This window comes from Halichondria panicea, chromosome 2 (genome assembly GCF_963675165.1).
Source record: "Halichondria panicea chromosome 2, odHalPani1.1, whole genome shotgun sequence".
Lineage (NCBI taxonomy): Eukaryota > Metazoa > Porifera > Demospongiae > Suberitida > Halichondriidae > Halichondria > Halichondria panicea.
Genome location: NC_087378.1, coordinates 7,087,311 through 7,114,894, shown reverse-complemented (window position 1 = coordinate 7,114,894; position 27,584 = coordinate 7,087,311). Strand labels below are relative to the sequence as shown.

Below are 27,584 nucleotides of genomic sequence, written 5' to 3'. Positions count from 1 at the left end.
ACGTCTATTATGCATTGTAAACTAGAGGATCTTTACCATTCAACGACAAGCCTTCACTGCATTCTGCTGGTCGTCTAGACTGCACTGTCCTCCAGGCCCCTGCAGTTCCTCCTGTACTGTGTAGATCTAGTAAATGGATTGAACAGATTGGGTTAGTGTTATATTCCACACGATGAACTATTAACAGCTTTTTAATAGTGTGTAGAGTCTACGTACGTACGTGTCTTGATCCCTTTATTGCGTGCAGTGACCACCACCAATGGAGGCTGTGAAGCGTAAAGGGCGAGACTCCAAGCACTCGGAGAAACCAAAGAAGAGAAAGAGACGACACTCGAGCAGCTGTAGTAGCTCGGAATTGAGTGATCGTGAGGATAGTACCGACTCTAGCGAATACAAACGCTCACACAAATCAAAGAAGAAAAGGAAGCACTCACATAAGGAGCCAAAAGTAAAGAAACACAATCACAATAAGAAGCGTTCACATCATGATAGCATAAAGAAAGAGAAACCTGTCGTTGCTAGGACTACAGAAGTGACCTCTGTCAATAGAGACGTTCCACCACCCCCACCTGCAAGGTATGAACACTGATTCATTACTGTACCTCCACTCTCCCACCCCCACTCCCTAGTAAGTCCCGAGGACCGATGACTCGTGAGGATTATGAGAAGCAGCAAAGCGTTGTTAGACGAGTGTTGGATCCAGAAACAGGGAGACACAGGTACTGCCTCTATAAGCTTACACTGTTGTTGTCATTGTTAATTGTGATCTATTGGTTTGTGTCGCGTATGCAGGCTGGTTAAAGGTGATGGAGAGATTGTTGAAGAGATAGTGAGCAGGGACAGGCACAAAGCAATAAACAAGGCATGCACAACCCCAAGAAATCAATCTCTCCCTGTTTGTCTGTTTCTATATATATAATAGCTAGCCATGCTCCAAATATTTACTGTCTATTTCTTCCTACAGCTGGCTACTCTTGGAGATGGTCTCTCCTTTCAAAGTGGACTCAAGAAATTTCAATAGCTCTTCTCTGTTAGTGTGACATGATTAATTTCAATTATTATATCAGTCAAGCAAACAGTATGATTCTTCAACAATACAGTAAGAAGTACATGTACACGTACATATATTAAATATACAAAGACAGAAAGAGAAGCAACCAATGTGGGTTAACATTGTATATAAAGGCTATAACAATGTCCATATTACTGTCATGACGTTGAGTCTGATGGTGGTGGCGGAGGAGGGGGTGGGGCAGCCGTGCTCTGCAGGGACAGAGGGTGCGTGAAAATATGTACAAGAAGAACATATAATTAGTGATTCAGTGAATGCATGGAGGAGATGTACACAATGAATCTAATGACAGAATAAACATAAAGGCATGCATGTGCATGTAGACAGACAATAATAAAATCTTACAGAGAGAGGTTCCTAGGGATCTACCAAACACCAGACATACTAAACAGAAATGCTTGGTAGGAACAACAATTGAGCCTTACAGAGAGAGGTTCCTACCCAGAAGGGATCTACCAAACACTAGACATACTAATTAGAAATGCTTGGTAGGAACAACATTGAGAGAGGTTCCTAGGGATCTACCAAACACTAGATATACTAAACAGAAAGTCACAGTAGGCACAACATGGAACCCTACATGTACCTAGAGATCTATCAAACACTGCAGCTACACTGTTACAGTAAATGCATTGAGTAACAACTTACCCATGCCTGTTCAGGAGGGGGAGGGGGAGGGGCTCCAGCCGGGAGGGGAGGAGCAGGAGTACTCATCATAGGAGGCTGGAACATTCCAGGAGGGGCCTGTTGCCATGGTGCTGCAACTTGTGGGGTCGCTTGTTGCCATGGTGTCGCAACTTGTGAGGTTGCTTGTTGCCATGGTGTTGCAACTTGCATGGCCGCTTGTTGCCATGGTGCTGAACCTTGTGAGACTGCTTGTTGCCATGGTTGAGTTGAGGTGGGAGGGGCAGAGTCTGCACTGGACACGGCAGTAGGCAGCTGAGCACCTGCAAATACAGTGCAATACAGATTAAAGTACATGTATGTAGCATACAATACAAAATTTAAAATGTCCAATCATCATTAACGAGACAATTAAAGCAATAGTACTACTGTGACAATAGACAAACTCACCCATCGCTGGTTGTGGTATTGGCAGGAGGGGAGCGTGGGCTTGAGGCATGGCCCAGGGGATAGGGAAGTGGCCTGAGGAGAAATACAATTGGTATGTGTAGTAGTCTATTCTGTGGGTGAACTTCTACTGTAATAGCATTGCAATGAGGCTCACACTAAAACAGAAACTTATAGACTGCTTTGAATAATTATACTAGGAAAGTTTCATACATTATTGACAGACCTGCTGGAGGCATGAAGGGTTGTCCCATTGGCATTTGTCCTGGAAACCCAGGGAGAGGTGGTCTCATAGGGTTCTGCATCCAGGGAGGCTGAGAGCCCATACCAGAGTGGTGATGGCGGTTCCTATTCATCTGTGAGGATCAGCACAGTTAGTAAGACAAGATTGCAACTGATATAAAAATGCTGCAATGCATACAACACTGAGTCAGTTCATACAGTATCTAAATACAGTACACAAGCTAGACAGGTCACAAAACACACAACATAGAAGTAGTGTTAGACTCACCATATTATCACCACTAGGTTTGGCGGCTGGCTTTGCAGACCCTGGTACTGACTCTCCCAGCTCCTTCATCAGAGACAGATACTGGAGGAGGAGGGGGAGACAAGCAAGCACACCATGTTACTGATGGTTTTAGTCACCCATGATGTTAGGGCTAAATACAGTACATTCCCAAAGATGTGCCCACACTGGTCGGTGGTGGTTGGGTTGTACACCTCTAGACGAAAATAACCAACTCTTAGACCTAGTTTACTATAATTTTTATTATAAAAAACGAAAATGTGTGTTGAATTCATATCGAGGATTGTAAATGGTCACCACTTGGAAAGTTCTGAGCACATGACTGCCTTCCCTGTATGTCTCTCACCTCACTGTCCATCTTGGCTTTGTCAGTGACAGTAGTGGCACTAGGAGCAACGGTAGACCTGTGGCAAACGGTAATTTTTACTTCTTGTGGGGTACACGTAATTATATTAAACTTACAAGTCGACCCTGCAGTCTGATGCAATGTGCCCCCCGCCCCCACACCGCTCACAGATGACACTAGAGGTGACGTTGGTGCCAGTAGAGCACTCCCAGTCTCTGTGTCCTGACATACCACAGTTACGGCACCTGAGAGAGTCATGAGAGAGTCATGTGATAGTCATGTGATACCGATTACGTACCACTAGTATAGTCACAATACGCAGAGTTGATGAAACGCACCCAGAATGAATATATGCTGTGCATGGATGAATCTACTTACTTGATTATGTCGAGAGGTTTGAAGGTTCCATTGAGCTCTGCCAGCTGTTGCAGCTGCAACTTCTTCAGGTCGTTGTCGTTACCCGGAACATCTATGCCACTCTGAATGATGTTATTGATCTGTGCAAGAGGAAAGTTAATAATATCCAGATTACACGTGTGTCTGTATGGAGAGAGTACACATTGAAATTTCAAACAACCACACCCACCAGATCAACGCCTTTCTTGACGGTCTCGGGGGTGTACCCTGTAATTAGTGCGTGGAGTGGTTCGTCCTCGCCTGGCTGAGGGAGCAGGGAGCGTCCCACCTTCCCGTCCTTTGTTGCCCCCTTACCACGGATCATTATCTTGGTCTCAGACTGAGAGGGTATTGAACAAAGAATAAGCACATGTACCAATCATTTGAAATCGCATGCTTTAGGCTTAAAGTTAACCACTTGATGAAATAATGCGTATGTCATACAGGGGGGAAAGGGGGGATATCCCAACTAGCTACAATTTTCCCCCCCTTTCAAGTACATGTACTAGTTGTAGACTGAGTGTCCATAGCTGGGTATTGTTTTTAGCAAATTTTCTGGTTACTTCTCTCACTTCCCCCCTCTACTTCAAAATCCTGTATGACACCCTGACCAGGGAATAGACCCAATCACTCTCCCACTGTTCAGTACCAGTACTGAATAGTGGGAGAGTGATTGGGTCTATTTTCACTGCACTGAAGCTACATAACACAGACCCAGCTACAGTCAGTAACACTACTACTGGCTCACATCTCTCTCCAGTTGCTTGAGTGTGTGTCCTCGAGGGCCGATGAGCAGACCCACAAAGTTGGTCTCAGGATGGTCATCTTGGGGGATGAATACCTTGTCCTCAAACTTCTTAGTGGGCGTTCTGTACATTGGAGAGGAAACAGTTCAACAAATTATTGCAGAGCTCAAAGCTTTAATTGCCACCGTATATTTATTATTACGCTGTGAACACTAGGAAGAAACTACACCATCAGAATTAGACGTGGCCCATACATAGTCTTGGATCTTGGAACAAGTGAATTTTCTAACAATATCGACGTACTTGTAGTCTACAGGTGGCCTGTACTCTGGGTTGAGGTTGGTGGCCTGCTGCACTAGCTCGTGTCTCTCCTCCTCCAGCTTCTTCCTCGCACGAACATCGCGAGTGTTAAGCCTCTTACCATCGTGGCTATAGATAGGCTCCGGGGACGGGGACCTTGAGGGGGGGCAGTGGGGAGGAGTTACAATGACATAGCAGTGTACATTGTACGTGAGACTACCGTATATATAGCGGGTAGTTTCAGGGTGTAAACATTTCATGATTTTGTGGTTGAATCTCTGAGCACGAATATTATACCCATGAATGAAGTGACCTTGACTACCTTTACCTGCAGTGCAAGCAACCACGAAAAATAATATCCACAACTGACTAAAGTGCCCAACCACGAATGTTTTGACCCCCGAAAATTACTCACTATACGGTATGTAAATGCTGGTCATAATAGACGCCTCAAGAAATCATATTTTTTGTGTAGGTCAATGGAAGTACATGAACCCAAAAATCGGCTTCTAAAGATATCTAGCTCCTATCCTAGTTTCTCGTGTCTTACCTTTCAGCAGGGTCCAGTGAAAGGTCAAACTCTCCCGTCCTCAGCTGTCTGCTAATAGACTCAATCTTTAAATGCACTGCACACACACACATACATATACAGGGACAGATAAGCAAGTGGCATCGGAACAATCTTAGCCTGCAGTACACTACAGTATGGGTTGCAGCGAGCAACTTCTTATACAGTAATCCCTCTTAATGACAACTCCTGAAGGAGTTAATTGCACAATCATAACTCGGAAAAATCCCCGAGGCTATTCCTGCAAGCAGATTGCAAGGTACCTACTCTCTGAGATAGCCACGAGGCAACACAACACACACACTCACTCAGATAGAGCTTCTGTTCGTCCTCCTTCATGTTAGCGGGCAGGACGGTGGGCAGACCAGGGAGGACCATCTTAGTGCTCTCCTCACTCCAACGACTCTTGCGTGCCTTCTTCTTAGGCTGATCCCCAGGGAAAAGCGCTGACGCTGCTCTTTTGGCTGCTAGGAGGTGTTTCTGCAGCTCTGGGTCCTTACTTCCTCCATCACTATACGTACGTGTACATGTACGTGTAGATGTGTGGGGGGTGGGGTAGTACAACAGGGTCAAAGTGAGGTTAGAAGATTAATCTAAAAAATCCCCTAAGTAATTATTTAATTATAAATACATACCTTCCGGACATTTTGGCTGCAAGGATAGGATGTAGACGAGAAATTGGTGTAGTGTTGGCACCCGTCGCCATAGTTACTGTAGCGTTAATCTAGAATATTGATACACACAGTGTTCACTGATTAATTAAAGGTGACACTATTAAAAAAATAATTACGTTTTGCAAGACTCGGCGATGTAGATCTATAACAGAATTTATGATGCTGTATGGGTGAAATGTCTAAATATAGAGGGTCGTCTTTATAAGTGCAGTAAAACTAATCCGTACATATAACACCTACAGTGCAATGAAGTCCATGTGTGCAATGACAGTGTGCATCAATAAGAAAATATACAATATCTCACCTAGGAAGTTGCTTAATTTCTGGAGAAAGTACAAATAGCTAAAATGTCATTTGATAGACTCCCCACGTACATATATAAAGTAAGATTGTCTTCAGATCATAGAAAAGATTGTAGCCACTTGATCATGCATAATATTCTTGGAAATTTCACTATCTTCCGGATAAATAGGGGAAAGGTTAAAGTTTAAGCTTTTTTCTTATCACAGAAAGGCCAAAGGTCAACAAAGAAAAGGTCACAGCTCAAACAAACAATTATGGCTTCACTGAGCAAGGTCACAGGTCTTTTTCGCTTCTCCAGCTCCAGCTCCAGGTTTGCACGGCCCCTGCAGCAGGCAGCCGTGTTTGTGAGGTGCCAGCAGAGTACAGCATGTGAGTGGTTCAAAATCTAAGGGAATGCAAGGCTGAAATATCCCTCGGAACTATAATACTGTACACTGTGATACCATTGCATAATTAATAATTGATACCATTGCATAATTATTAAGACCTTGATTTAAGGCGTCACTTTTATAAATAATTACGAAGCCAGAGGTCGCTTCTTAAGTCCTAGTGTCGGATATCAAGCCGCTTAATTAAAACTTGCCTAAGCTTGAGGGTGTGGTCACCTTAAATCGATATCTTATGGTAGATAGCTAAATCAATACATTGTCCATTTCATGCAAACACTACTGTACCCGTTAGCTTATGGATAATAATGAGTTTCTACATTAATTTTAGTCTCATCCCCTTTAGTTTAATAATCATGCAGGTCCACAAGTCCCTGTGCCTGAGGTGTACACAACAGTGCCTCCACAGCCCCGGGAGAAGAAGCCTGGCCAGCTGGAGAGATGGCAGGTGGAGCAGTACTTTGATAAAGGCTTTCTGGTCGTCCCGAACTTTTTTAAGAAGAGTGAGCTGGAGCCAGTCATTAAGGTGAGATTCCTTCTTTAGATAACATTGTTATGATTCGGGGCTGCCTTCTTAGTTCAAATGACACCATTCAGTTTTAGAATCATTACCTTTGCACAAACAAATTTAATTTGTAGACGATGACTGTGTATGTATGTCTAGAGTGAGTATAAATATGTCTATGTCATTAGAGATCAGCAGTGCACTGTTATACATACGGTTTGTGTGTAATGTAATAAATGCTGTGACTTTAACCTGTGCTCTGTACTCAGGCTGTGGAGGAGTGTGTGGATATACTGGCTAATAAGCTGTACAAGGGAGGTAAAATCACCAACAAGCATGAGAACGCCGGCTTCTACGAGCGGCTTACTCTGATCGAGAACCAGTTCAAAGGCTCCACAGTTATACTGCATAAGATGGGGTACCTCCCTAAGGCATTCCGAGACCTCTGGTCTGGAGACAGACTCTTGAATGTGGTGGAGCAGTTCATTGGACCCAATATTTCTGGTACTGGAGTTTGCAGAGTCTTTGCAACACACCAGTAAAAGCGTAGAGCGTTACCCGTTCCTTATATGGATTTTGTGTACACACTGTGGTCTGTTTTACTACTTAAATGTATGAGGATTTCCCACATAAGGAACCACAGTGCTCAACACTTTTATTCATGTGTTGCAAAGATTCTGCAAACTCCAGTAAGGTTGTTATTCTAGGGTGGATGTATGGTCAGGTTGGGATTTCTTTGAGGTTGTGATAGTAATAGTACTACGTGCATATGTAACTTTCCCAAACTTGAAATCATCCCATGCCCCACCTAATTTCCTCCATCCCTAGTTAATCAAATTTAGTCTACTTGAATCCTAACAAACAATGTCAATTTCCCATGTTTCCACACAATAAGCCATATACAGTCGTACTTGCTATTTACAATTTTTGTCTTTGTGGCGATACAGGTCATCCTGTGTGGAACTTGAGGACAAAGACACCACAGAACGAACAGACGACCGTTCCCTGGCACCAGGACAATGCCTACCTGGACCAGGACGCACTGGGTACGCTCATGCCCACGGCCTGGATTCCCCTGCTGGACGCAAACACACTGAATGGATGTATGCAAGTGAGTAGACTTCCTTGTGTGGTGCAAGTCCTTTGAATAGTTTAATGCAATTAGTAACCAAGTATGGAAATCACATACACCTAGGGTGGGGGGTTTTAGTAGATGTGTGTGTGTGGTCTGTCCTTTGTGCCATTCTTATGTGTTTCCTTTCCTTACAAGGCAGTTGTCCTTTGAGCATGAAGCCTCTCCATAACACATGACTTGCAGTGCTATATTGCATAATAGCAAACATTTGCCTCTTCCCTTAGATGATCCCTGAAGGTCACAAGGTCGGTACAACCCTCACACACACCTGCTGCGCCGGGGACACGTGGTATGTGGATCTGCCAGAGAGTGAAATCGAGAAAGCATACAATATCAACGTCCGAAAAGCAGCTGTAAACTGTGAAGTGCCTTTTGGAGGACTTGTCTTCCTCAACAACTGTATTCCACATCGCAGCTTGGAGAACTTCTCAGACAAGGTTCGCTGGAGCCTTGATCTTCGCTGGCAAGACCCCAGTAAACCTGTTGGCTTCCACGGACTGAAAGATGCCCTACCAATGCGCAAGGAAGGACAGCCTGACTACAACATCAATTGGGAAGGTATAGCAAATGTGCGAATTCAAGATTGGATCTATGGTCACTAGTTAGGAGTTCACCTCTAGCGAGTTAGTTGACCCTTATACATAATTATTGTCGCTATTGTTAAGCCAGTAGGCTTTAACTAGGATTGGCACTACTCCTGTAGCTTTTATCACTTTCAATGATTATATGCTTTGGGAATCTTAACAGTGTTTTGCTATAGTATGCGTGAGGGATTTTGATAATGTAGAAGGTTTCAGTTTTACGTGTAGTTTAACAAAATAATAGATCTTTGTATACTATCAATTTCTTATCTTTCTAGACTTTGCGGCTATCGATCGGAACAAGCTCCAAGCTGAGGACGTGGGTTACAATGACGCTAATGAGTTTGACACGACCATTCACGGCCCATGGATGCTGCGTTGGGAGAACACACACCCAAACAGACACACTGCCTCTCTGAAGACTGATGCATCGTCATGGCACTCACATAAGGCTTGAAACAAGTGGGACGTACAGTCTCTGAATTTTTATGGTGAACATATTATACATAAAGTTATTTTTTTTGTAATTAAGGTTGTGAAATACGAATTACAACACTGGTGTTTGTAGTATATATGTATTTGCTATTTTTGCTCTATGTTATGGTCTGCATGTTTGGGGAAGTAAATTACTTGTGTCAGCATGTTTGTTACTGTTGTTGATGATCTCAAATGCTGTGTTGTCAGTGTACAAGTTAAGCCAATTAGGAGACTATAATTAACAACGTGCTCTGGGTTTTCCCCCACCCCCAATATGGACTAATTAGCATGTCTGTGTGGGCTGCTACATGTATGGACATAGCCAGGAGTACATGTATATACAATTAAGTAAACTGTTAGCCATGAATAAAATTAATGTACTCCTGTATAGCTAATAAGAATTAATACGGGTGCAATTATACACGTACCTTTAGATAATTTATGCTACAAAAAATAACTGATAAGCACTCTTGATCTATTATGAGTCATGATAATTATAGTTTCAGTTTTAGGGAGTTGTTATTTGACACTTTCACACATCCGCTGTGACAGGTCCAGTTTCAATTGACGACTCTGACTCTTCTATGAGATCACTTCCATTACTCTTGGTTGCCGAGTCATTCGTGATGACTTCTTTTTCTTTTTCCTTCAAATTTCGGTCGTTGTGGTTGCTTGGCTCAGACAGAAATTGTAAAACTGTTGGTATGCTTGCAACAGGGTCACTCTCAGAGCGGCTGACTAAATTAAGACTGTTGATATCAGGCAGATCATCTATCTCTGGCCCGTCTTTTTGGTCTTCTGCAAGAGTTGCAAGCTTCCCATCCTCTCCTTTCACTATTGCTCGCTCTACAAATTGTAAATGTCTCACAAAATCTTTGTGAGGATCGAATGCTTTTGTCTTCTCTGTCGGCTTCAGGTCTAGTATGGGTGGATTCACAGTGGAATCCACGTGGATGTAGTAGTAGAACCGAGAGGTCTCAAAGTAGAGAGCAATGTTGTTTGGAGTATCACTGGAGGCTGACGGATTGGCCATTTCCACCAGTGTGCGAATCTTGATTACCGGATTTGTCTTGAAAATCATCTTCTTTCCTTTCTCCATATCTTCCATGATCTGTTTCAACTCATGCTGCAGGGGATATAAGATAGTCACTGGTGTATACGTTGTTGTGCTTTACCTGTGGTAGAATGACTAGCTTGGCGTGAGTGTCCTTGGGGTCATCACTGTATTCCAGAGCCAGTGTATTACCATACTCAACACCCAGCAAGTTCACCGTTTCTGAAGTGGGCGTCTCTTGTTTAGGGTAATTATGTTTACTGAGCTTGGTACCTGTAAAGAGAATAGTGTGAAAGTGCAACCGTGCATGTGCTTTAAATGCTTCTTACCATCAGGGTGATCACTCTCCACTAAAGGCACCAGAGTTGGAGACTCGTGGGTTGGATCATTGCCAAGTTTCAGGATTGTGGTCATTTCAGCCGAAGAGATGTGATGATATTCCTGTAGCAATTTCATTAGTCATGCGTGACATTGTATAGCATGTAGTCATTACGTAAGGAACATAACTTACAAAATATCCCTTTTCAACTACTTGTCCATTGTCAACAACGTAAAGTTCTCCATTAACAGACCGTAGAGACATTACAGGTGGAACATTGGTCTTTCCTTTCCCTCCTGGACCATCCTTCTGGACACGCTGAGTACGTTCAGGGCTGTGTATGCATGGGAGGAGGGGGAAGAGTACTTCAATTTACCATTGTACATTCACTTGGAGCTACATATTGGTTGTGGTGCAATCATTCAGTGCTTATTGTTTATTCAAGGCTGTACTATATTTTGTGCAGGTGAACCAGACAGTGTAAGTTTTCTGTTGTTTTCTTTTTCCTACCTGAAAGTAAACCATGCGCATCTATAAAATATACAGATAAACAGAGTATACAAAATGTTTTCTCTTGTGAATCCATGGTGTTTCCATAAAAAACAACTGTTATGTTGACACTACTAACATTACTGCTATGAAACACCACCACCAAAACACACATGCAAAAAAGATTATCTGCTCCAGGGTTGGTATGACAGTGCACAGCATTGGTCTTACCTGATAGGTATGATCAGTCCATTTGAACTATCCTCATCGCCAAACTGAGTACTCTCAGCAAATTTGATTAACAATTTACTAATGGCAAAGAAGTCATTGCTAGTTGGTTTGATAAAGATGCCATGGGACTCCATTGTTGCTGGGATTAGGACAAAATACTTGCATTATAAACTAACACATGGAGTGTGTAGTATAGCAGGGTACTATAACATTTGTAGTGATATCCGTTTTATCGATTGAGTAAAATTTGGCTTCTTCAATTTAAATACAGTTGTATTAGGGAATAACCACCGCAAAGTAAGGTAGACCGCTGTAGGGCATATGTTTGCAAATGTTGTAAGGTTTCATCTAAATCTGGTTGCCACAGCAAGTAGCTAATAGCTGCATCCACACAAATATAATTATGATCTACTGAATATACACAGTTATGTTGGCTTGGATCAAAATTAATTACGATAGACATAAACTATAACTATAACTTTATTGGTGATTAATTGGGAGCACACAATAGAAACCATTTTGAGGTACAAACACAATGTAGCTGTAATATCTATAATATCAACCATGCAGTATACTAGACATGCAAATGCAGTAGTTTAATAGCTAACACAGTTACGAGCTGGTATAGATATCTCATAACTCATATAACTCACCTTAGCTTACTAGAGATGAAAGCAGAGAGGTTGTACGTACTACAGTCCTATAACAGTGCTATATAACAGCATTGTGCTCTTTTTGTAGCCACAAATCTGATGTTAGCGCATGCGCTTGATTTCCGAGATCCACCCAGCCTAGTCTACTACCCACTCACAATTAAATTAAAGTCGTGTATTATACTTTCATAATATTATTTTTATAGTATGTATCAAATACTAGATCTAGTTTATTTACATGAAAAAAATAAGAATCTTTATAGAAACTGGCAACAGTGAAAACCTCCATCAGTGACTTCTTTCTCTTCACAGTCGTTCAAAACCTGAAAATATCAGATAATACAGAAACAAAGCAGTCACTGCAAACTTACTTTAGGTTGTGAACTTTTCCAGTTGCCTGGTTACCATGGCTATTATCTTGAACATAGCTATTCATTGCATCTGTTACTCCATTACGACTCCCTGTAGCAGCATTTTTGGATGTCTCTAAAGTTCCATCTTCTTTTCGTTTGTCAGGGTATACTGACCTGAATTGGAGATGGTTATAAACTTCGTCAGATGTGTGGTCCTTTACGTTTACATATCTAGGTTCAAGAGTTGGTCGATTTGAATCTCGTACATGGATATAGTAGTAGAATTGGTCTGTTTTAAAGTAAAGAGCAGTGTTGTTTTCATCTTGAGGTTTTCGATCATCTATCTCTATGTTGATGTACGATTGAGTATAGCCTTCTGTCTTTACTCCGCTTTTCATGGCTTCCTGCAAAATATAATAGTTGCATGTACATGCATGAGTGAGATACCTAAATACTATACATACCTCAGAAATAACATTCAATGATGAGGCCTTTGGTTCGTCATCAGTGTAACAAAGAATGATCATGCCAAATGCATGGCTTGTCAGATTGGCTTTTTCTACTCCTTCTTGGTTGGATCTAACATCCCGTTTAATGAGTTGTGTACATTCTGTAAAAGCACACTGATTAAGTTTATGACCGAATTGTAATTATTAAATGTCACCTTTAAAGGCGATCACTATGGAAGGGATAAATGGAACCAAACTGGGTGGTTTGCCACTCTCTAGACACAGGACTGAAGTCATCTCACGATCATGAGCAGCAGAAATATGATGATATGCCTATAAATGTACAAGCATGCAAATAACACGAAAAAGATTCCAAAATAGACGTCTACTTACAAAGTATTGCGATGAGGAAATGTTTGGACTCTCAGCATCTGTAGGTGGCGGTGGAGGTCCGCTCGGCCCCCTGAATAACAAGTTGATTGGTTGGTTGTGAATTTAGCATTTGGAGAAAGTAAGACATGCAATAACAAATATTTAAGATCTGTATGGTCATAAGACATTGTGACATGGCTACAGTGTTACCTAGGTTCTAAATTATCAATCCACTCAGAATAGTTCATCCGAAGTTTTGTCATGACAATCGCTGAGCTCAAAGAATCGGCTAGCAAACGCTCTAGTCCATTATCTTCAATCTCTTGACTGCGTCTCCTGCAGGGTGGATTGATGGTCGCACCATTGGACCTAACGAGGACAGAAAATTACATCAATTAGTTTTTAGAAAACAAATTGGCATACTATATATATATATATATATATTTACCACAAAACACTCAGCACTATATCTATATCTAGCAATGTCTAGTGTGATCATTAGATCCACCCTTACATATTGTAACAGTGCTAGTACAAGCCTTTCACTGCAATGCAAGCTAAGGTAGATCACTGGAAAGGAATTGTGATGGAGTGGAGGAACTTCCATGCCCTGGCTTTTATCCTCGGCCCTACAAAAGGGACTCTGCAAAAAGGCATCCCCACCCTAGCCCCTCCCACTTTTGTCTGGGGAAAAATGGCTGGAAAAGGAACAGTGGAGCTACTGAAGAATGCAGTGGTCATCAACGCCAGTGCAAAGCACACAGCGACTGTAAGCAATAGCTAGCCAGTAGTTAGTAACTCACATTATCCCTTCACACATTTCCAGGTGATATTCCTACATGGACTGGGAGATACAGGGTCAGCTAACGAATGTTGTATGCATATGCGCCCATGTAGATCTAGATATTAGATACATGTGGTGGTGGTGGTAATGAACTGTGACCTTTTCCCGCACACATACATGTACGTACACAGAGATGGCTGGTGCTCAATATGGGAGCAGACGAAGCAGCCATATGTTAAACTGATATGCCCCACTGCGTAAGTATTTTACCTTGAATGGTCACATTGATTTTGGGAAGAGGTTGGTTGTTGATACTTGAGGTTGCATGCTTCACACGCACCTAGTATAAGGTGTAGTCCCCTTCTCTTGATACCATGGGAAATCAAACTGGTCTAGATCTTCCCCTCAACGAAGCCAATTGTCTCCTTAGGCTATTGAGATAGTCGCACAAGGAAATGTTGGACTTCTTATCATTGAACCCGAGTAATAGTCACAAACCCACTCATTGTCTGTATTGTACGTATTGTCTTTTTGTGCTTTTCGCATTGTACGTATTTACATGTAGGGGACTCTGCTTATATCTCTGACTGGTGGCACATTGTGTGCTTATATTGTTGCTGTCTTAACTGTTGCAGCACACACAGTCAGCCCATTTAAAATTCACTAAAAAAATGTGTAGGCGAATGTACCCTTTCTCCTTTGCTCTGAATAGCTAATGAGGCATAGAAGAACACTATTTCCTAGAGGAAACAGTTAGGGTGCCGTGTTTATTAGAGTATATAGTATAACTATATATGCATTCCAGTTGTAACCTGTAGCTTTACGAGACTCTTGTACTAATAGGTGACTTCTAATTGTGTCCCTGTAACTTGTGTTGATATAATTATCACTCACTATCTCATTCTATGCAGACCCACCATGCCAGTGTCTGTCAATGGTGGACACAGAATGCCATCTTGGTAAGTCTCCATAACTCAGTAATTGTCACTGACTATCGATCGAGCCTAATGACTGCTATAGTACCGCAATGTGTAATGCCATACTTGCAATTGCTGTAAGCCTTGTGACCTGTAACAGAACAATGTGTAATGCTTCGCTTGCAAGCATGATGCCCTATAATACTGCAATGTAAGCAATGTGTAATGCCACACTTGCAATTACTGTAAGCCTTGTGACCTATAATATCTGTCACAATGCAAGTAATGTGGAATGTTGTCAGAATGTCACTGTAATTACAATGACTGCTTGACGATAATATTGATCCCCCCACTCTTTCCTACTCTCCGCCATATTTGATTATCTGTTCCTCTGAACTGTATATGAATGTGCCAATTTCCATCTTCAGGTTCGATATCTACAGTCTTGGTAAGGATGCCCGCCCTGACATAGAGGGCATCAAGTCAGCCTCTAAGAAAGGTGAGAGCTTGAGTGCATGTGTGTGCTTGTGGCTAGGTGAACTAATAGTAGTGTCCCTGCAGTACATGAGCTACTGGACTTTGAGATCGAGTCAACTGGTGTGCCTCCAGAGAGGATCATTGTCGGTGAGAACACATGGCAGGGATAGAGATACTGGTCATTGGGTGTGCAATGTAATCACCTTTCAACAAACTGGGGGTTGTTGTGCTAACTAATAATTTTATTTTTTTGGTGGCTAAAATACGCGTAGTAATAATTATTATATAGGTCATTGATATTGACGATTGCTTTCAGGCCCAAAGAATTATAGAGCCGACTCTATTACTCAGGTTGCCTCTGTGTACATGAAATAGAGCGTTTTTGAACGGCTGTAACTATAGTTTCGTTAGTCCAATAACGTTAATTTTAGCGATAGGCCTTTCAGATGAGGTGTTAATACATTTGTTGTATGAACAGTCTATTTTGGGCCTGTTTTACAAAATACCATGGTCTTTTTCCAAAAATGGGAAATCAAGGCCCGCTCCAAAAATAAGATTTGAGCAAACCATCTGAACAGGCTCTTTCTTTTAAATCCTTTAAATTGAATCATCATAACTCTAGTTAAAAAGCCGGCTCTATCTAGTACTCTCAAAACACGGTTGCCTCTCACTAGTCTGTGTACAGTAGTTGAAAAAGGGCCCAGCGTTAAATATAATTTTTAACAGCCATACTTTAGTTTCAATTTATTTTCTGAATGCACAGATTTTGTGGAGCCTTGTGTGTCCATACCTTTAGTAACTACATTTTGCTCATTGGTGGGGCCTATCATAATTTAGGAACATTCCGATTGCTTAATTGCTTATAATAATTATGTGACAGATGATCCCTACCAACTACAGGTGGTTTCAGCCAGGGTGGCAGTCTGGGCCTCCTAGCTGCACTCACTTACCCCAAACGTCTGGCCGGCATCCTGGGCCTGAGCTGCTGGCTCAGAAATATGGAGAACGAGGTATGTTTTAATTAATTGACCTCTCTCTCTTTTCCCCTTCCTAAGTATACCCACTGATATTCAATCTAATCCCCCCCCCCCCTCACATGTAGTTGCACAATCCTACATCTGCTCATTATACTCTCAGTAGTACACAGTACAATGCATACATACTCATTACAATCAGACTCAGTGTATTGTATTGTGCCAACTATATACACTCAGTATCATCTGTCTCCACCACACACGCATGTACAGAATCTTGTAGACAATATCACTGTGAACAAGAACACTCCATTTCTTCATTGTCATGGTATGTTTGTACACGTACGATGTATAGGTTGCATCTTATAGAGTTCATTCTGTCTAGGAAACCTCATTCCCTCAACTCCCTCCCACACCCACACCCACGTACACACATACACATACACACACACCCACACCCACCCACACACGCACACACACACACACACACACACACACACACACACACACACACAGGTGAGGCTGACCCAGTAGTTCCATTTGAAATGGGGAGACTCTCGGCAGAGTTCGCTAAAACATTCAACGAGACGAGCTATGAGTTCAAGCCCTACCCTGGCCTTGCACACTCCTCTTGTCCTGAGGTAAGTTAACACAGTGACTGTTGCTATTACCACTCAGCAGAAGCTACTGTAACAGTACTAGCTGTCACCCTGTATATAACTGTAAAAGTTAGATTATAGGCTCCAATGTCTCCATTTAGCATGCCACCTCGATTAAACTAGCAGTTGGTCAGTCTGTCTGTATTCTGAGTCTGCTCACCTGGCTGCCATAGCAACATTTGTATCATGGGTTGGCTTGAAACTGAACAAGTAAATTGTTCAAAAATTTACTTGTTATGTTGTAGAGGCAACTTGACTCTAGCTCAACACACACTTTATTGCCGACTAAACACGAGCTGGCAAAAGCTAACCTGTACGTTGGCTGGCTACACGCGACTTTGACTCAAGGCTGTCTTCAACTGTTGATTGGAGTGGAGTCCCTCAATAGTTGGAAGTGATTCCAAAAGCACACACTCATGTTGCACTAGACCATGTGGATTCCTTTACCAGGTCCAGAAGTTGACAAAACTAGACTCTTGAAGAAGGATAATAAATGCAGCTCATAAATACATGCGAGGGTGAGGTCCATATCCCGACACTGAGGTATCCATCATGTGGTCAAGTACAATAGAGATTGTGGCAACTCAGCAGTCTTTCACCATAGATACTATAAATTACATGGATATGGTAGTTTCCGGTGTTTTGGCTGTCCCACTCATTGCATCGGATGTAGCGGAAGTTTACAGTATAGTATACGATTATTCCAAATAAAAATGGCTACTCAAAGAGTCACTAGTTGTTCCAGCACTGAAAGTGTTATTTGAGAGAGTTTTGACGAATTTATGAATGAGAATAATGATGATGTTGAGTCATGACAAGGATGCATTTTACATGTATATAGATCTCAGAATTTAATATAGATTCTACTACAATTATTATACATGAATGAATGACGAGTATGCTTGGCTGTCGTAATTGTTGACATGGAGTAGCGGCTTTGAACTCAAACGACATGGACAGTGGACATCACTTTCTCATGTCGTTCTTTTGCCGATCAATGAATGGTTTTCCTTCTTTTCTTAATCTCGCCAACTTCTTTTTTCTTGTGAGGCGAGAGTCTGGCTGTAAAAGAAAACATAAACGAAGTCAACAGCATGACATTGTAACATTACGAAAGAATAATCTCTAGCTACTTCAGTTTATAATAATTATAAATCAACCACAAATATTCATTGAAGGTGAAAAACATTTTGTTGATTTCTAGCCACAATGAGACAACTGCAATACTAAAACCTTCTGCAAGGCATGAAGATGCCTTTAAACTACCTGATAAAAACAATTGTAGGCATTGAAAGTTGATGGTCATATAAATTAAGTGACACAAAGAGACCTACTTGACAGCACCTATTGTGACAATTTATCCATAAAGTTACGGCAGATACAAAACCAAACCATATGGAAGGCACAACAATATGTATTAGCTAACTGCTTGATGTAAAACAAACACAGCAATCCTCTTATAAGCCAAGATTTCGAGTCACATAGGTTGAAACACACATTTACAGTAAAACATCCTAATTAATCAGCTGTAAAAGCACTAAGCGAGCTAATCACAGACAAAACTTACTTCAGATAGTTAGTTGCAGAGTCAGTCGTATTTTAGTTGAATTTGCAGCTCTTTTCATACAGCTATAGCTCTTTTTTCAACTCTGTCTAACTCATTGACAGCGTGGCAGTGAGTGTCCCAGAAAATGTCCGCATACGAACCGTAAACTACGGTAGTTTCATATCCATGTAATTTATAGTATCTATGGTTTCACGAACCAGCACCAGCTGAATGTCTGAACATTTCCTCAGTAATCCACCTTTTATAGTCAAACATTCTCTGACCTGACCAATCACAGTAATTTTAACCACAACCAAGCGCGTTATCAAATTAAGTGCACGTGGGCAAACATCTACAGCACATGCCCTGTTTTAACTAGTAATGCTATAATTGTAAGGCTCTAGTCAAGAAAAGTACGTCAGCGCATAAACAATGATATATAATAATTAGAGCAACAGTCAGAAGTGGCTGTAATCCGGAGCCTTGACGTACATTTCTAGATAATTACTGTAACACCATACCACATTTTAGATCCACTAAGCGAGGAATTGTTACCCCCGAAAAGACATCTGCCCGCTAGACTTTATACTAAACCCCAAATTAACGCCGAGGGTTTGCACTTCATGCTCTAGCTTCAGTTGTAACTAAGCCGTGGTAATCATGAAAGTATGTTCATGCAGGAGCTGGAGTATGTGCAGAATTGGATGGACAAGCTGATACCTCCTAGTGGTGGAAATATTTAGGACATGCAACAATAATTATTATCCCTCGGGGCATATATAGCCGCAGGAATGCTCGTGTATCTGTTCACTGCATGTATATATACTTAATTTTTTTATGTGCCTATGAACGATGTTCGATTGATAAAAAGTCAGCATTTGAACAAAGAGAACAATGACAATTGTGCAGTTAGGTGTGAACACAGTGCATAGCACTGGCCTTGGGAAGTTTTCCTCAGTATTAAAATACTGGTTTAGCACACCTTCCGTCATAACACTACCTACACAAAACAACAAAGTCAAAAATTAGGGCATGCAGTTGTAAAGAATGTTACAGAGGGAGCAAGCTCCTCTGGTGCGTAAATGTCTTGGCATATCCTGGCTATCAGGGTCGATCATCTTTGCTTGGACGATGGGTCAGGTTTAGCCTCAGGCATTCTTTTTATTGTAAAAACTTAACACTTGTACTTATTCTTATTAGTTAGTTACTATGGTGTTTGTTAGGAATGTATGATTAGCCCTTAACTGTTTCCTGCATGTGTGCTTTTGTTCTATTGTTCTATTGTAAGGAGGCCCTGCGTGTCTCTTCTTTTTATAACTTGTCTATTTATAGCTGTGTGTCAGTCCGTCCATGTGCTTTGTCTTGTGTCTAACTTTCTAGCTGTCCAACTGTGTGTGCCGTGCTGATTACTCTAGCCAACTGGTTGTGTGCCGTGCTGATTACTCTAGCCAACAGGTTATGGGCCCAGGACTGATATATAGCTAGAAAGAACTAAGAACTCAATCGAACGAATCGACTCTACTAGCAACTATACTGTATAAAAGTCTCATCAACTGGTATGGCGAATGTCAAGGTTTCGATCGCACCACTAAACGGAAAGAACTATCCTACCTGGAAGATTCAGTGCAGAATGGCACTGATGAAAGACGGTCTCTGGGGGATAGTAAGTGGAACAGAAGTAGCACCAGATGAAGGCAATGCAGAAGCCTTTGTGAAGTACATGTCGAGGAAGGACAGTGCTTTGGCAATAATTGTGCTCGGCGTAGACCCGACACTGCTGTATATGCTTGGAGATCCGGAAGACCCTACCGAAGTGTGGAGAAGGCTACAGGATCAATTTCAGAGAAAAACATGGTCCAACAAGCTGCAACTCAGAAGAAGGCTTTTCTCATTGAAGCTAAGAGACGGAGAGCCTGTCCACGAGCATATAAAGACTATGACAGAGTTGTTCGAAGAACTTGCGGTCATTGGTGACCCTGTAACTGAAGAAGACCGAGTGGTGCACCTGCTTGCTGGTTTGCCTGCATCGTATAATGTGCTGGTCACTGCACTAGAAGCACAGTCGGAGAATGTTCCAAAATGGGAACTTGTCACAGAAAGACTTTTGCACGAGGAACGAAACTCAAGGAAAAGTTACCTGCAAGTGACGGACGAAGAGCACTTGCTGCTAATGGTCAAAGGAAGGGTAGGAAACCACCACTAACCTGCCACTTTTGCAAGAAACCTGGACACTTTAAACGTGATTGCAGAAAGTTTTTAGCGACTCAGGAGGGCAAACAAGGTGAATCAGCTAGCACCGCAAAAACGGATGAAGTATCGAGCCCAGAGAGCGATAGCGAGGCCCTAGTAACAACTCATGCGTTGTCTGCTGCTTCAAGAGGTAACTGGATTGTCGATTCAGGGGCCACATGCCACATGTGTAACGACAGAGAACTCTTCAGCGAAATTAAATTTCTAAAAACGCCGCAAGAAGTAACTCTCGGTGATGGACACCCATTACAAGCAAAAGCCAAAGGTACGGTGACACTGGAGACACTCTTGCCAGATGGCAGCACCAAGAAATGTAACTTGAACGAACCAGGGTCGGAAACCTATACTATGTCGAGCATTGTCGAAAGACCCAAACAGTCCACCTGGCTGAGAATAACAAAGAGCGATTATGGCACAGAAGGTACGGACACATTGGTGAACAGAACCTCCAAAAGATTGCAAAGAATCAACTAGTAGAAGATTTTGATTACAGCATGTCAAACAACATCGGCTTTTGTGAAACGTGTATTGGAGGGAAACAACACCGAACCCCGTTCAACAGCAGTAAGAGACAATCAAAGGAGACACTTGAACTAGTCCACTCAGATGTTTGTGGGAAAATCAGTGAGAAATCCCTAGGAGGAGGTCAGTATTTCCTTACCTTCACTGACGACAAGTCAAGATACTCCTGGGTGTACATACTCAAAACCAAGGATCAAGTGTTCGACTGTTTCGTGAAGTGGAAGGCACTTGTTGAGAAATCGAGCAAGAACAAAGTGAAAACACTGAGAACCGATAATGGTGGCGAGTACACCTCAACTCAATTCACAAACTATCTCAAGAGCGAAGGAATACGACATGAACTGATCGTACCCTAGACACCGGAACAAAATGGGGTGTCCGAGAGACTAAATCGCACTCTTGTTGAAATGTCACGTTCCATGTTAGGTGGAATAGGGGTTATCAACCCAACAACTCTGTCACACTCGGCCCACTCTGCCTCCAAACAAACCCTCTACAACCTCATATTAAACGAAAGTCTGGACTACACACACGCGGCTCTCATGCACAGAGCAGTTTACTGCCAAGTTAGAGGTCAAAAAAAGAAAAAGGGAGCTCAGCACCACTTCTTGATTGATGCCAAACTACCAAACAAGTTTTGGGCTGAGGCAGTGTCTACAGCTATCTACTTAAAGAACCGGAGCCCAACCAGAGTCATCGATGACAACAAGACCCCATACGAGTTGTGGCATTGATGTAAACCCAAAGTACAACATCTACGCGTGTTTGGATGTGACGCCTATTCGCACATACCAAAGGATGAAAGATCCAAATTCGATTCAAAGACACGAAAATGTATCTTGGTAGGATATGGTCAGGAAACCAAGGGGTACAGGCTGTACAGTTTAACTCAACAAAAAGTGATACACAGTCGTGATGTGAGTTTCTGTGAGCAAGCAGAAAAACCTGCAGAAGGTGCTACAAGTGATATGAACCCTAATGGTGATTACCACTTGATCCTCGATCTGTCTAGCACCCAAGAGCCTGAAACGGAACCAGAAAGTCAAGTGGACACACAGACTGGAAGTCCTACTGTACCAGACGAAATTCGCAGGTCAACGAGACAAACGCGAAAACCTGACTACTATGGCAGAGTGGAATGCAACCTGTCAGAAACTCCCACATCATTTCGAGAGGCTACCTCTAGTCCTGACGAATCAAAATGGAAAGGAGCAATGGAGTCTGAGATGAGGTCGCTGAAAGAGAACAAAATTTGGGACCTGGTCGACCTTCCACCTGATAGAAAAACAGTTGGGAGCAAGTGGGTTTTCAAGGTGAAAACAGGAGCTGACGGATCTGTTGTGAGATACAAAGCAAGACTGGTCGCTCAAGGTTATACCCAAAAGTACGGGACAGATTACGACAAGACATTCTGCCCAGTCGTGAGACAAGAATCTCTACGTGCTCTCTTCGGCCTCTCAGTCCACTACGGCCTAAAACTCCACCAGATTGATGTCACCACCGCATTCTTGAACGGCACCCTTGAGGAGGAGGTTTTTATGCGACAACCGGAAGGCTTTGCTACTAAAGGAAAAGAGCACCTGGTATGCAAGCTCAATTAACAAAAGCATATATGGACTCAAGCAGTCGCCCAGATGTTGGAATGTCGCTCTCGATTCTCACCTGAAACAAATGGGATTTAGTCAATCCAATGGTGACCCATGCATCTACTACAAAGGAAAAGGTGAAGAAATGGTCTATATGGGTGTGTATGTCGATGACATAATACTGGCACCAAAAACAGAATCGAAACTCGAGCAGGAGAAGAAAGCTCTTGCGAAAAAGTTCAACATCAAGGACTTGAAAGCTCTAAACTATTTCCTTGGAATGAAAGTCGAGCAGAACGAGAAGGCTGGATTGGGCAACCATGCAGCTTATACTGAGAGTCTCCTAAAGAATCAAGATTTTAAGCCAGTGAACACTCCAGTTGACATCAGCTCCAAACTCACCCAAGCAGCTGAAAACGAAGACGGTAGAACCTGACAAAATCAACAGAAGTGAAACCTGAAACAACTACACGTTACAATGGACCTGTCTATTAAAAAGCCGTCCAATAACACGCCACCAATGGTAGATTTTGTTGTTCGTTCAGCATACATTGACACAAGGGAAAGAAATGGGCTGAATGATGTTTTCATTTTCTTCATGGAAAATGTCTACTCTTTCCCTCTTGACCTTGTGAAAGGTATAGATCCTCTCTATAGCTCTGTACTGTGCCAAACTAGAATAGCCAAGATGCAGCTAGGATAGGAACAGAATCCCTCCTTTTTTCCTGTGCTTGTACAGCTACACATGACTAGATCTCTTTGCTGTCTTGCATGTAATGTTATTAATTTTTATATCTAGTTTCATATATATAATTATGACCACCATGAGTTAGACTGGCGGCGACAGCCGCTCGCGTGCGCGAGTCGCGCTCGGGCGGCTATCGCCGCCAGTCTAACCATTAGTAGGCCTTGCCCAATTATGCTTTGAAACTAATAGGTGCGGTCATAGTTAGTAGAGAGTAGAGTACTCTACTATCTATGGTGCGGTGGAGCATTGGGCATTATGCATGTTTGAGCAAAAGATCAAAGAAACCACAGTGCAAATAATTATATGGCCACAGTGAAGCCAGGCACATCAAAGCTAACAAGTCACTGCAGTGCAATATGCCATATATGTGCACAGCCAGAAAGCTTGGACGAAAGTTGGAATGATCTCTTTTATATTGTTCCTACAACTCACGTGGTATGAAAATAAGGAATGCAGAATGCATGAATATATATAATAACTAAGCTTCTCCCACTCGTGCTCATGCAATACTTATGCCAGCCTAATACTAATAGGCAAAAAACTATTAGGCAATTTTTACCAAATTTTGGTAGAAAGTATATGATTTTATAGCTATAGCTATAGCCTCAATAGCATGATTGAGTATATAAATGCTAATACTGAGTACGTATATACGTATGGAAGGTGCTATAGTAGTACAGTTAACTCTTAATTCTAAGACCAATATAGTTCCTTAGAAGATTATGTAGAAGCGTCTGTGATGTTGCAGTATAATTCTCGTTGGTGATTTTTATTGAGACTAATGGGTAATATAATTAAAGACTAATATTAGGTACAATGCAAGAGACTTGGAGACTAGACTAATAGGCAAATTTTTGAGCATATATAATTGGGCAAGGCCTAAGTCCATGACCCATTATAATAATTATATATACATAATAGTTTAGGAAGTTTCCACATGATTTAGAAGCCCTCAGGGCTAGTAAAACCCTCACTGTGTTCGGGAACCAGTATAGAGAGCATATAAAATCACATTAAGTGCACATGCACGTGTATATAGAGAGTAGCATGTTCCATATAGATTGAGCGGAGCACACAGTAAATATTTAGCTAATAAAAGCAGTTGCTTCAACTATATACACTACAACTCATCGGCACAGTAGTGGCTACGAGCAGATAAAGTAGCTATAATTATAAGCAACTATAATACTAAATTGGTGATTGCCAGTACAACTCACAAAAGATGGATTTATAGCCCAAGCCAGGAGTACATTAGGCACTGCTGCCCAAGCGTATATACAGAGGCTTCCTGTCAAAACTCACACAGAGCACATGTACACCAGGCTGAGCAACGCCCTACTTCAAGTCTCCAGTCTCTCACTGCCTCATCAGCGTCTGCCTGACCAGTGATGGCAAAGATACCCACATTCTTACCCGCTCACCAAGGAGATCATTGAACTCCTTGAGGTAAGCCTGCAGAGGAGGGGAGGAGGGTAACGTGTTTTGTTGGCAAGGGTACATATCACATCACATGAGGGGCTGAGCAAAACACTAGAATTTAAGCTAAAGGTACAGTATTCCACTAACTAAAATGTTTATAGATAGCCTGCATGCATGTTTATTTCAGTTACATGTATTTAATCTCATCCCCTTTAGTTTAATAATCATGCAGGTCCACAAGTCCCTGTGCCTGAGGTGTACACAACAGTGCCTCCACAGCCCCGGGAGAAGAAGCCTGGCCAGCTGGAGAGATGGCAGGTGGAGCAGTACTTTGATAAAGGCTTTCTGGTCGTCCCCAACTTTTTTAAGAAGAGTGAGCTGGAGCCAGTCATTAAGGTGGGATTCCTTCTTTAGATAACATTGTTATGATTCGGGGCTGCCTTCTTAGTTCAAATGACACCATTCAGTTTTAGAATCATTACCTTCGCACAAACAAATTTTAATTTGTAGACCATGACTGTATGTATGTCTAGGGTGAGTATAAATATGTCTATGTCATTAGAGATCAGCAGTGCACTGTTATACATACGGTTTGTGTGTAACGTAATAAATGCTGTGACTTTAACCTGTGCTCTGTACTCAGGCTGTGGAGGAGTGTGTGGATATACTGGCTAATAAGCTGTACAAGGGCGGTAAAATCACCAACAAGCATGAGAACGCCGGCTTTTACGAGCGGCTTACTCTGATCGAGAACCAGTTCAAAGGCTCCACAGTTATACTGCATAAGATGGGGTACCTCCCTAAGGCATTCCGAGACCTCTGGTCTGGAGACAGACTCTTGAATGTGGTGGAGCAGTTCATTGGACCCAATATTTCTGGTAAGGTTGTTGTTCTAGGGTGGATGTATGGTCAGGTTGGGTCACTTTGTCTACTTCTTTCAATTTCTTTGAGGTTGTGATAGTACTATGTGCATATGTAACTTTCCCAAACTTGAAATCGTCCCATGGCCCACCTAATTTCCTCCAGCCCTAGTTAATCAAATTTAGTCTACTTGAATCCTAACAAACAATGTCAATTTCCCATGTTTCCACACAATAAGCCATATACAGTCGTACTTGCTATTTACAATTTTTGTCTTTGTGGTGATACAGGTCATCCTGTGTGGAACTTGAGGACAAAGATACCACAGAACGAACAGACGACTGTTCCCTGGCACCAGGACAATGCCTACCTGGACCAGGACGCACTGGGTACGCTCATGCCCACGGCCTGGATTCCCCTGCTGGACGCAAACACACTGAATGGATGTATGCAAGTGAGTAGATGTGTGTGTGTGGTCTGTCCTTTGTGCTATTCTTATGTGTTTCCTTTCCTTAGTAGATGTGTGTGTGTGTGGTCTGTCCTTTGTGCTATTCTTATGTGTTTCCTAATTTCCTTAGTAGATGTGTGTGTGTGGTCTGTCCTTTGTGCTATTCTTATGTGTTTCCTTTCCTTACAAGGCAGTTGTCCTTTGAGCATGAAGGCTCTCCATAACACATGACTTGCAGTGCTATATTGCATAATAGCAAACATTTGCCTCTTCCCTTAGATGATCCCTGAAGGTCACAAGGTCGGTACAACCCTCACACACACCTACTGTGCCGGGGACACGTGGTATGTGGATCTGCCAGAGAGTGAAATCGGGAAAGCATACAATATCAACGCCCAAAAAGCAGCTGTAAACTGTGAAGTGCCTTTTGGAGGACTTGTCTTCCCCAACAACTGTATTCCACATCGAAGCTTGGAGAACTTCTCTGACAAGGTTCGCTGGAGCCTTGACCTTCGCTGGCAAGACCCCAGTAAACCTGTTGGCTTCCACGGACTGAAAGATGCCCTACCAATGCGCAAGGAAGGACAGCCTGACTACAATATCAATTGGGAAGGTATAGCAAATGTGCGAATTCAAGATTGGATCTATGGTCACTAGTTAGGAGTTCACCTCTAGCGAGTTAGTTGACCCTTATACATAATTATTGTCGCTATTGTTAAGCCAGTAGGCTTTAACTAGGATTGGCACTACTCCTGTAGCTTTTATCACTTTCAATGATTATATGCTTTGGGAATCTTAACAGTTTTTTGCTATATAGTATGCGTGAGAGATTTTGATAATGTAGAAGGTTTCAGTTTTACGTGTAGCTTAACAAAATAATAGATCTTTGTATACTATCACTTTCTTATCTTTCTAGACTTTGCGGCTATCGATCGGAACAAGCTCCAAGCTGAGGACGTGGGTTACAATGACGCTAATGAGTTTGACACGACCATTCACGGCCCATGGATGCTGCGTTGGGAGAACACACACCCAACAGATACACTGCCTCTCTGAAGACTGATGCATCGTCATGGCACTCACACAAGGCTTGAAACAAGTGGGACGTACAGTCTCTGAATTTTTATGGTGAACATAAAGTTATTTTTTGTTGTGAAATACGAATTACATCACTGGTGTTTGTAGTATATATGTATTTGCTATTTTTGCTCTATGTTATGGTCTGCATGTTTGGGGAAGTAAATTACTTGTGTCAGCATGTTTGTTACTGTTGTTGATGATCTCAAATGCTGTGTTGTCAGTGTACAAGTTAAGCCAATTAGGAGACTATAATTAATAACGTGCTCTGGGTTTTCCCCCACCCCCAATATGGACTAATTAGCAT

General features: G+C 42.1%; 6 protein-coding genes and 1 pseudogene across 9 annotated transcripts; 4 read left to right on the top strand and 3 right to left on the bottom strand.

Moving 5' to 3' along the window:
* Position 1: 1 nt before the first annotated feature.
* Positions 2-1,106, top strand: LOC135331023 (ADP-ribosylation factor-like protein 6-interacting protein 4). Its single transcript, XM_064526047.1, has 5 exons — positions 2-151; positions 248-576; positions 630-719; positions 793-862; positions 965-1,106. The coding sequence occupies exons 2-5, from the start codon at positions 260-262 to the stop codon at positions 1,019-1,021; spliced, it is 534 nt and encodes a 177-aa protein (XP_064382117.1). The 5' UTR covers positions 2-151; positions 248-259; the 3' UTR covers positions 1,022-1,106.
* Positions 1,056-6,192, bottom strand: LOC135331015 (splicing factor 1-like). 2 transcript variants are annotated; one of them, XM_064526031.1, is made up of 15 exons: positions 6,007-6,192; positions 5,664-5,752; positions 5,337-5,539; positions 5,011-5,086; positions 4,464-4,616; positions 4,163-4,283; positions 3,605-3,754; positions 3,397-3,515; positions 3,135-3,263; positions 3,019-3,076; positions 2,655-2,735; positions 2,370-2,499; positions 2,147-2,218; positions 1,721-2,019; positions 1,056-1,263 (listed from the first exon to the last, which is right to left on the bottom strand). In XM_064526031.1, the coding sequence occupies exons 2-15, from the start codon at positions 5,732-5,734 to the stop codon at positions 1,210-1,212; spliced, it is 1,716 nt and encodes a 571-aa protein (XP_064382101.1). In that variant the 5' UTR covers positions 5,735-5,752; positions 6,007-6,192; the 3' UTR covers positions 1,056-1,209. The 2 variants fall into 2 exon arrangements, with proteins under 2 accessions (XP_064382101.1, XP_064382103.1); XM_064526033.1 differs by having other exon boundaries at positions 5,664-5,739.
* Positions 6,193-6,214: 22 nt separating this feature from the next.
* LOC135331017 (uncharacterized) lies at positions 6,215-9,208 on the top strand. The gene is made up of 6 exons (XM_064526036.1): positions 6,215-6,374; positions 6,754-6,917; positions 7,166-7,400; positions 7,844-8,007; positions 8,256-8,589; positions 8,891-9,208. The coding sequence occupies exons 1-6, from the start codon at positions 6,260-6,262 to the stop codon at positions 9,067-9,069; spliced, it is 1,191 nt and encodes a 396-aa protein (XP_064382106.1). The 5' UTR covers positions 6,215-6,259; the 3' UTR covers positions 9,070-9,208.
* Positions 9,209-9,500: 292 nt separating this feature from the next.
* On the bottom strand, positions 9,501-11,962 carry LOC135331018 (uncharacterized). Its single transcript, XM_064526037.1, has 6 exons — positions 11,836-11,962; positions 11,183-11,321; positions 10,655-10,796; positions 10,473-10,584; positions 10,265-10,416; positions 9,501-10,215 (listed from the first exon to the last, which is right to left on the bottom strand). The coding sequence occupies exons 2-6, from the start codon at positions 11,314-11,316 to the stop codon at positions 9,622-9,624; spliced, it is 1,134 nt and encodes a 377-aa protein (XP_064382107.1). The 5' UTR covers positions 11,317-11,321; positions 11,836-11,962; the 3' UTR covers positions 9,501-9,621.
* Positions 11,963-12,005: 43 nt separating this feature from the next.
* On the bottom strand, positions 12,006-14,840 carry LOC135331019 (uncharacterized). 3 transcript variants are annotated; one of them, XM_064526038.1, is made up of 9 exons: positions 14,688-14,840; positions 14,064-14,302; positions 13,813-13,908; positions 13,220-13,378; positions 13,031-13,100; positions 12,853-12,970; positions 12,653-12,798; positions 12,207-12,592; positions 12,006-12,158 (listed from the first exon to the last, which is right to left on the bottom strand). In XM_064526038.1, the coding sequence occupies exons 3-9, from the start codon at positions 13,827-13,829 to the stop codon at positions 12,152-12,154; spliced, it is 903 nt and encodes a 300-aa protein (XP_064382108.1). In that variant the 5' UTR covers positions 13,830-13,908; positions 14,064-14,302; positions 14,688-14,840; the 3' UTR covers positions 12,006-12,151. The 3 variants fall into 3 exon arrangements, with proteins under 3 accessions (XP_064382108.1, XP_064382110.1, XP_064382109.1); XM_064526040.1 differs by lacking the exons at positions 13,813-13,908; positions 14,064-14,302 and having other exon boundaries at positions 14,688-14,837; XM_064526039.1 differs by lacking the exons at positions 13,813-13,908; positions 14,064-14,302; positions 14,688-14,840 and adding an exon at positions 13,524-13,654.
* Positions 13,596-19,261, top strand: LOC135331021 (acyl-protein thioesterase 1-like). Its single transcript, XM_064526041.1, has 10 exons — positions 13,596-13,778; positions 13,836-13,867; positions 13,985-14,050; positions 14,705-14,752; positions 15,139-15,209; positions 15,272-15,334; positions 16,088-16,197; positions 16,435-16,489; positions 16,678-16,802; positions 19,047-19,261. The coding sequence occupies exons 1-10, from the start codon at positions 13,596-13,598 to the stop codon at positions 19,107-19,109; spliced, it is 816 nt and encodes a 271-aa protein (XP_064382111.1). The 3' UTR covers positions 19,110-19,261.
* Positions 19,262-22,809: 3,548 nt separating this feature from the next.
* LOC135332223 (uncharacterized) lies at positions 22,810-27,413 on the top strand (annotated as a pseudogene).
* The last annotated feature ends 171 nt before the right edge of the window (positions 27,414-27,584 follow it).

Bases quoted from the DNA above. Each gene is read 5' to 3' on its own strand.
- LOC135331023 (XM_064526047.1), top strand. From the start codon at position 260: ATGGAGGCTGTGAAGCGTAAAGGGCGAGACTCCAAGCACTCGGAGAAA. The intron at 577-629 runs GTATGAACACTG...CCCACTCCCTAG, and splicing joins CCACCACCCCCACCTGCAAG to TAAGTCCCGAGGACCGATGA. The intron at 720-792 runs GTACTGCCTCTA...TCGCGTATGCAG, and splicing joins CCAGAAACAGGGAGACACAG to GCTGGTTAAAGGTGATGGAG.
- LOC135331015 (XM_064526031.1), bottom strand. From the start codon at position 5,734: ATGGCGACGGGTGCCAACACTACACCAATTTCTCGTCTACATCCTATC. The intron at 3,755-4,162 runs GTGAGCCAGTAG...ATACCCTCTCAG, and splicing joins TCAAGCAACTGGAGAGAGAT to TCTGAGACCAAGATAATGAT. The intron at 2,736-3,018 runs GTGAGAGACATA...CTCCTCCTCCAG, and splicing joins AAGCCAAGATGGACAGTGAG to TATCTGTCTCTGATGAAGGA.
- LOC135331017 (XM_064526036.1), top strand. From the start codon at position 6,260: ATGGCTTCACTGAGCAAGGTCACAGGTCTTTTTCGCTTCTCCAGCTCC. The intron at 6,918-7,165 runs GTGAGATTCCTT...CTCTGTACTCAG, and splicing joins AGCTGGAGCCAGTCATTAAG to GCTGTGGAGGAGTGTGTGGA. The intron at 8,590-8,890 runs GTATAGCAAATG...TTATCTTTCTAG, and splicing joins CTACAACATCAATTGGGAAG to ACTTTGCGGCTATCGATCGG.
- LOC135331018 (XM_064526037.1), bottom strand. From the start codon at position 11,316: ATGGAGTCCCATGGCATCTTTATCAAACCAACTAGCAATGACTTCTTT. The intron at 10,797-11,182 runs GTAAGACCAATG...ATGCATACACAG, and splicing joins GGACTGATCATACCTATCAG to CCCTGAACGTACTCAGCGTG. The intron at 10,585-10,654 runs GTAAGTTATGTT...AAATTGCTACAG, and splicing joins TAGTTGAAAAGGGATATTTT to GAATATCATCACATCTCTTC.
- LOC135331021 (XM_064526041.1), top strand. From the start codon at position 13,596: ATGGAGTGGAGGAACTTCCATGCCCTGGCTTTTATCCTCGGCCCTACA. The intron at 13,779-13,835 runs GTAAGCAATAGC...ACACATTTCCAG, and splicing joins GTGCAAAGCACACAGCGACT to GTGATATTCCTACATGGACT. The intron at 15,210-15,271 runs GTGAGAGCTTGA...GTGTCCCTGCAG, and splicing joins CAAGTCAGCCTCTAAGAAAG to TACATGAGCTACTGGACTTT.
- LOC135331019 (XM_064526038.1), bottom strand. The intron at 12,971-13,030 runs GTAAGTAGACGT...GTACATTTATAG, and splicing joins TTTCCTCATCGCAATACTTT to GCATATCATCATATTTCTGC. The intron at 12,799-12,852 runs GTGACATTTAAT...GTGCTTTTACAG, and splicing joins CATAGTGATCGCCTTTAAAG to AATGTACACAACTCATTAAA.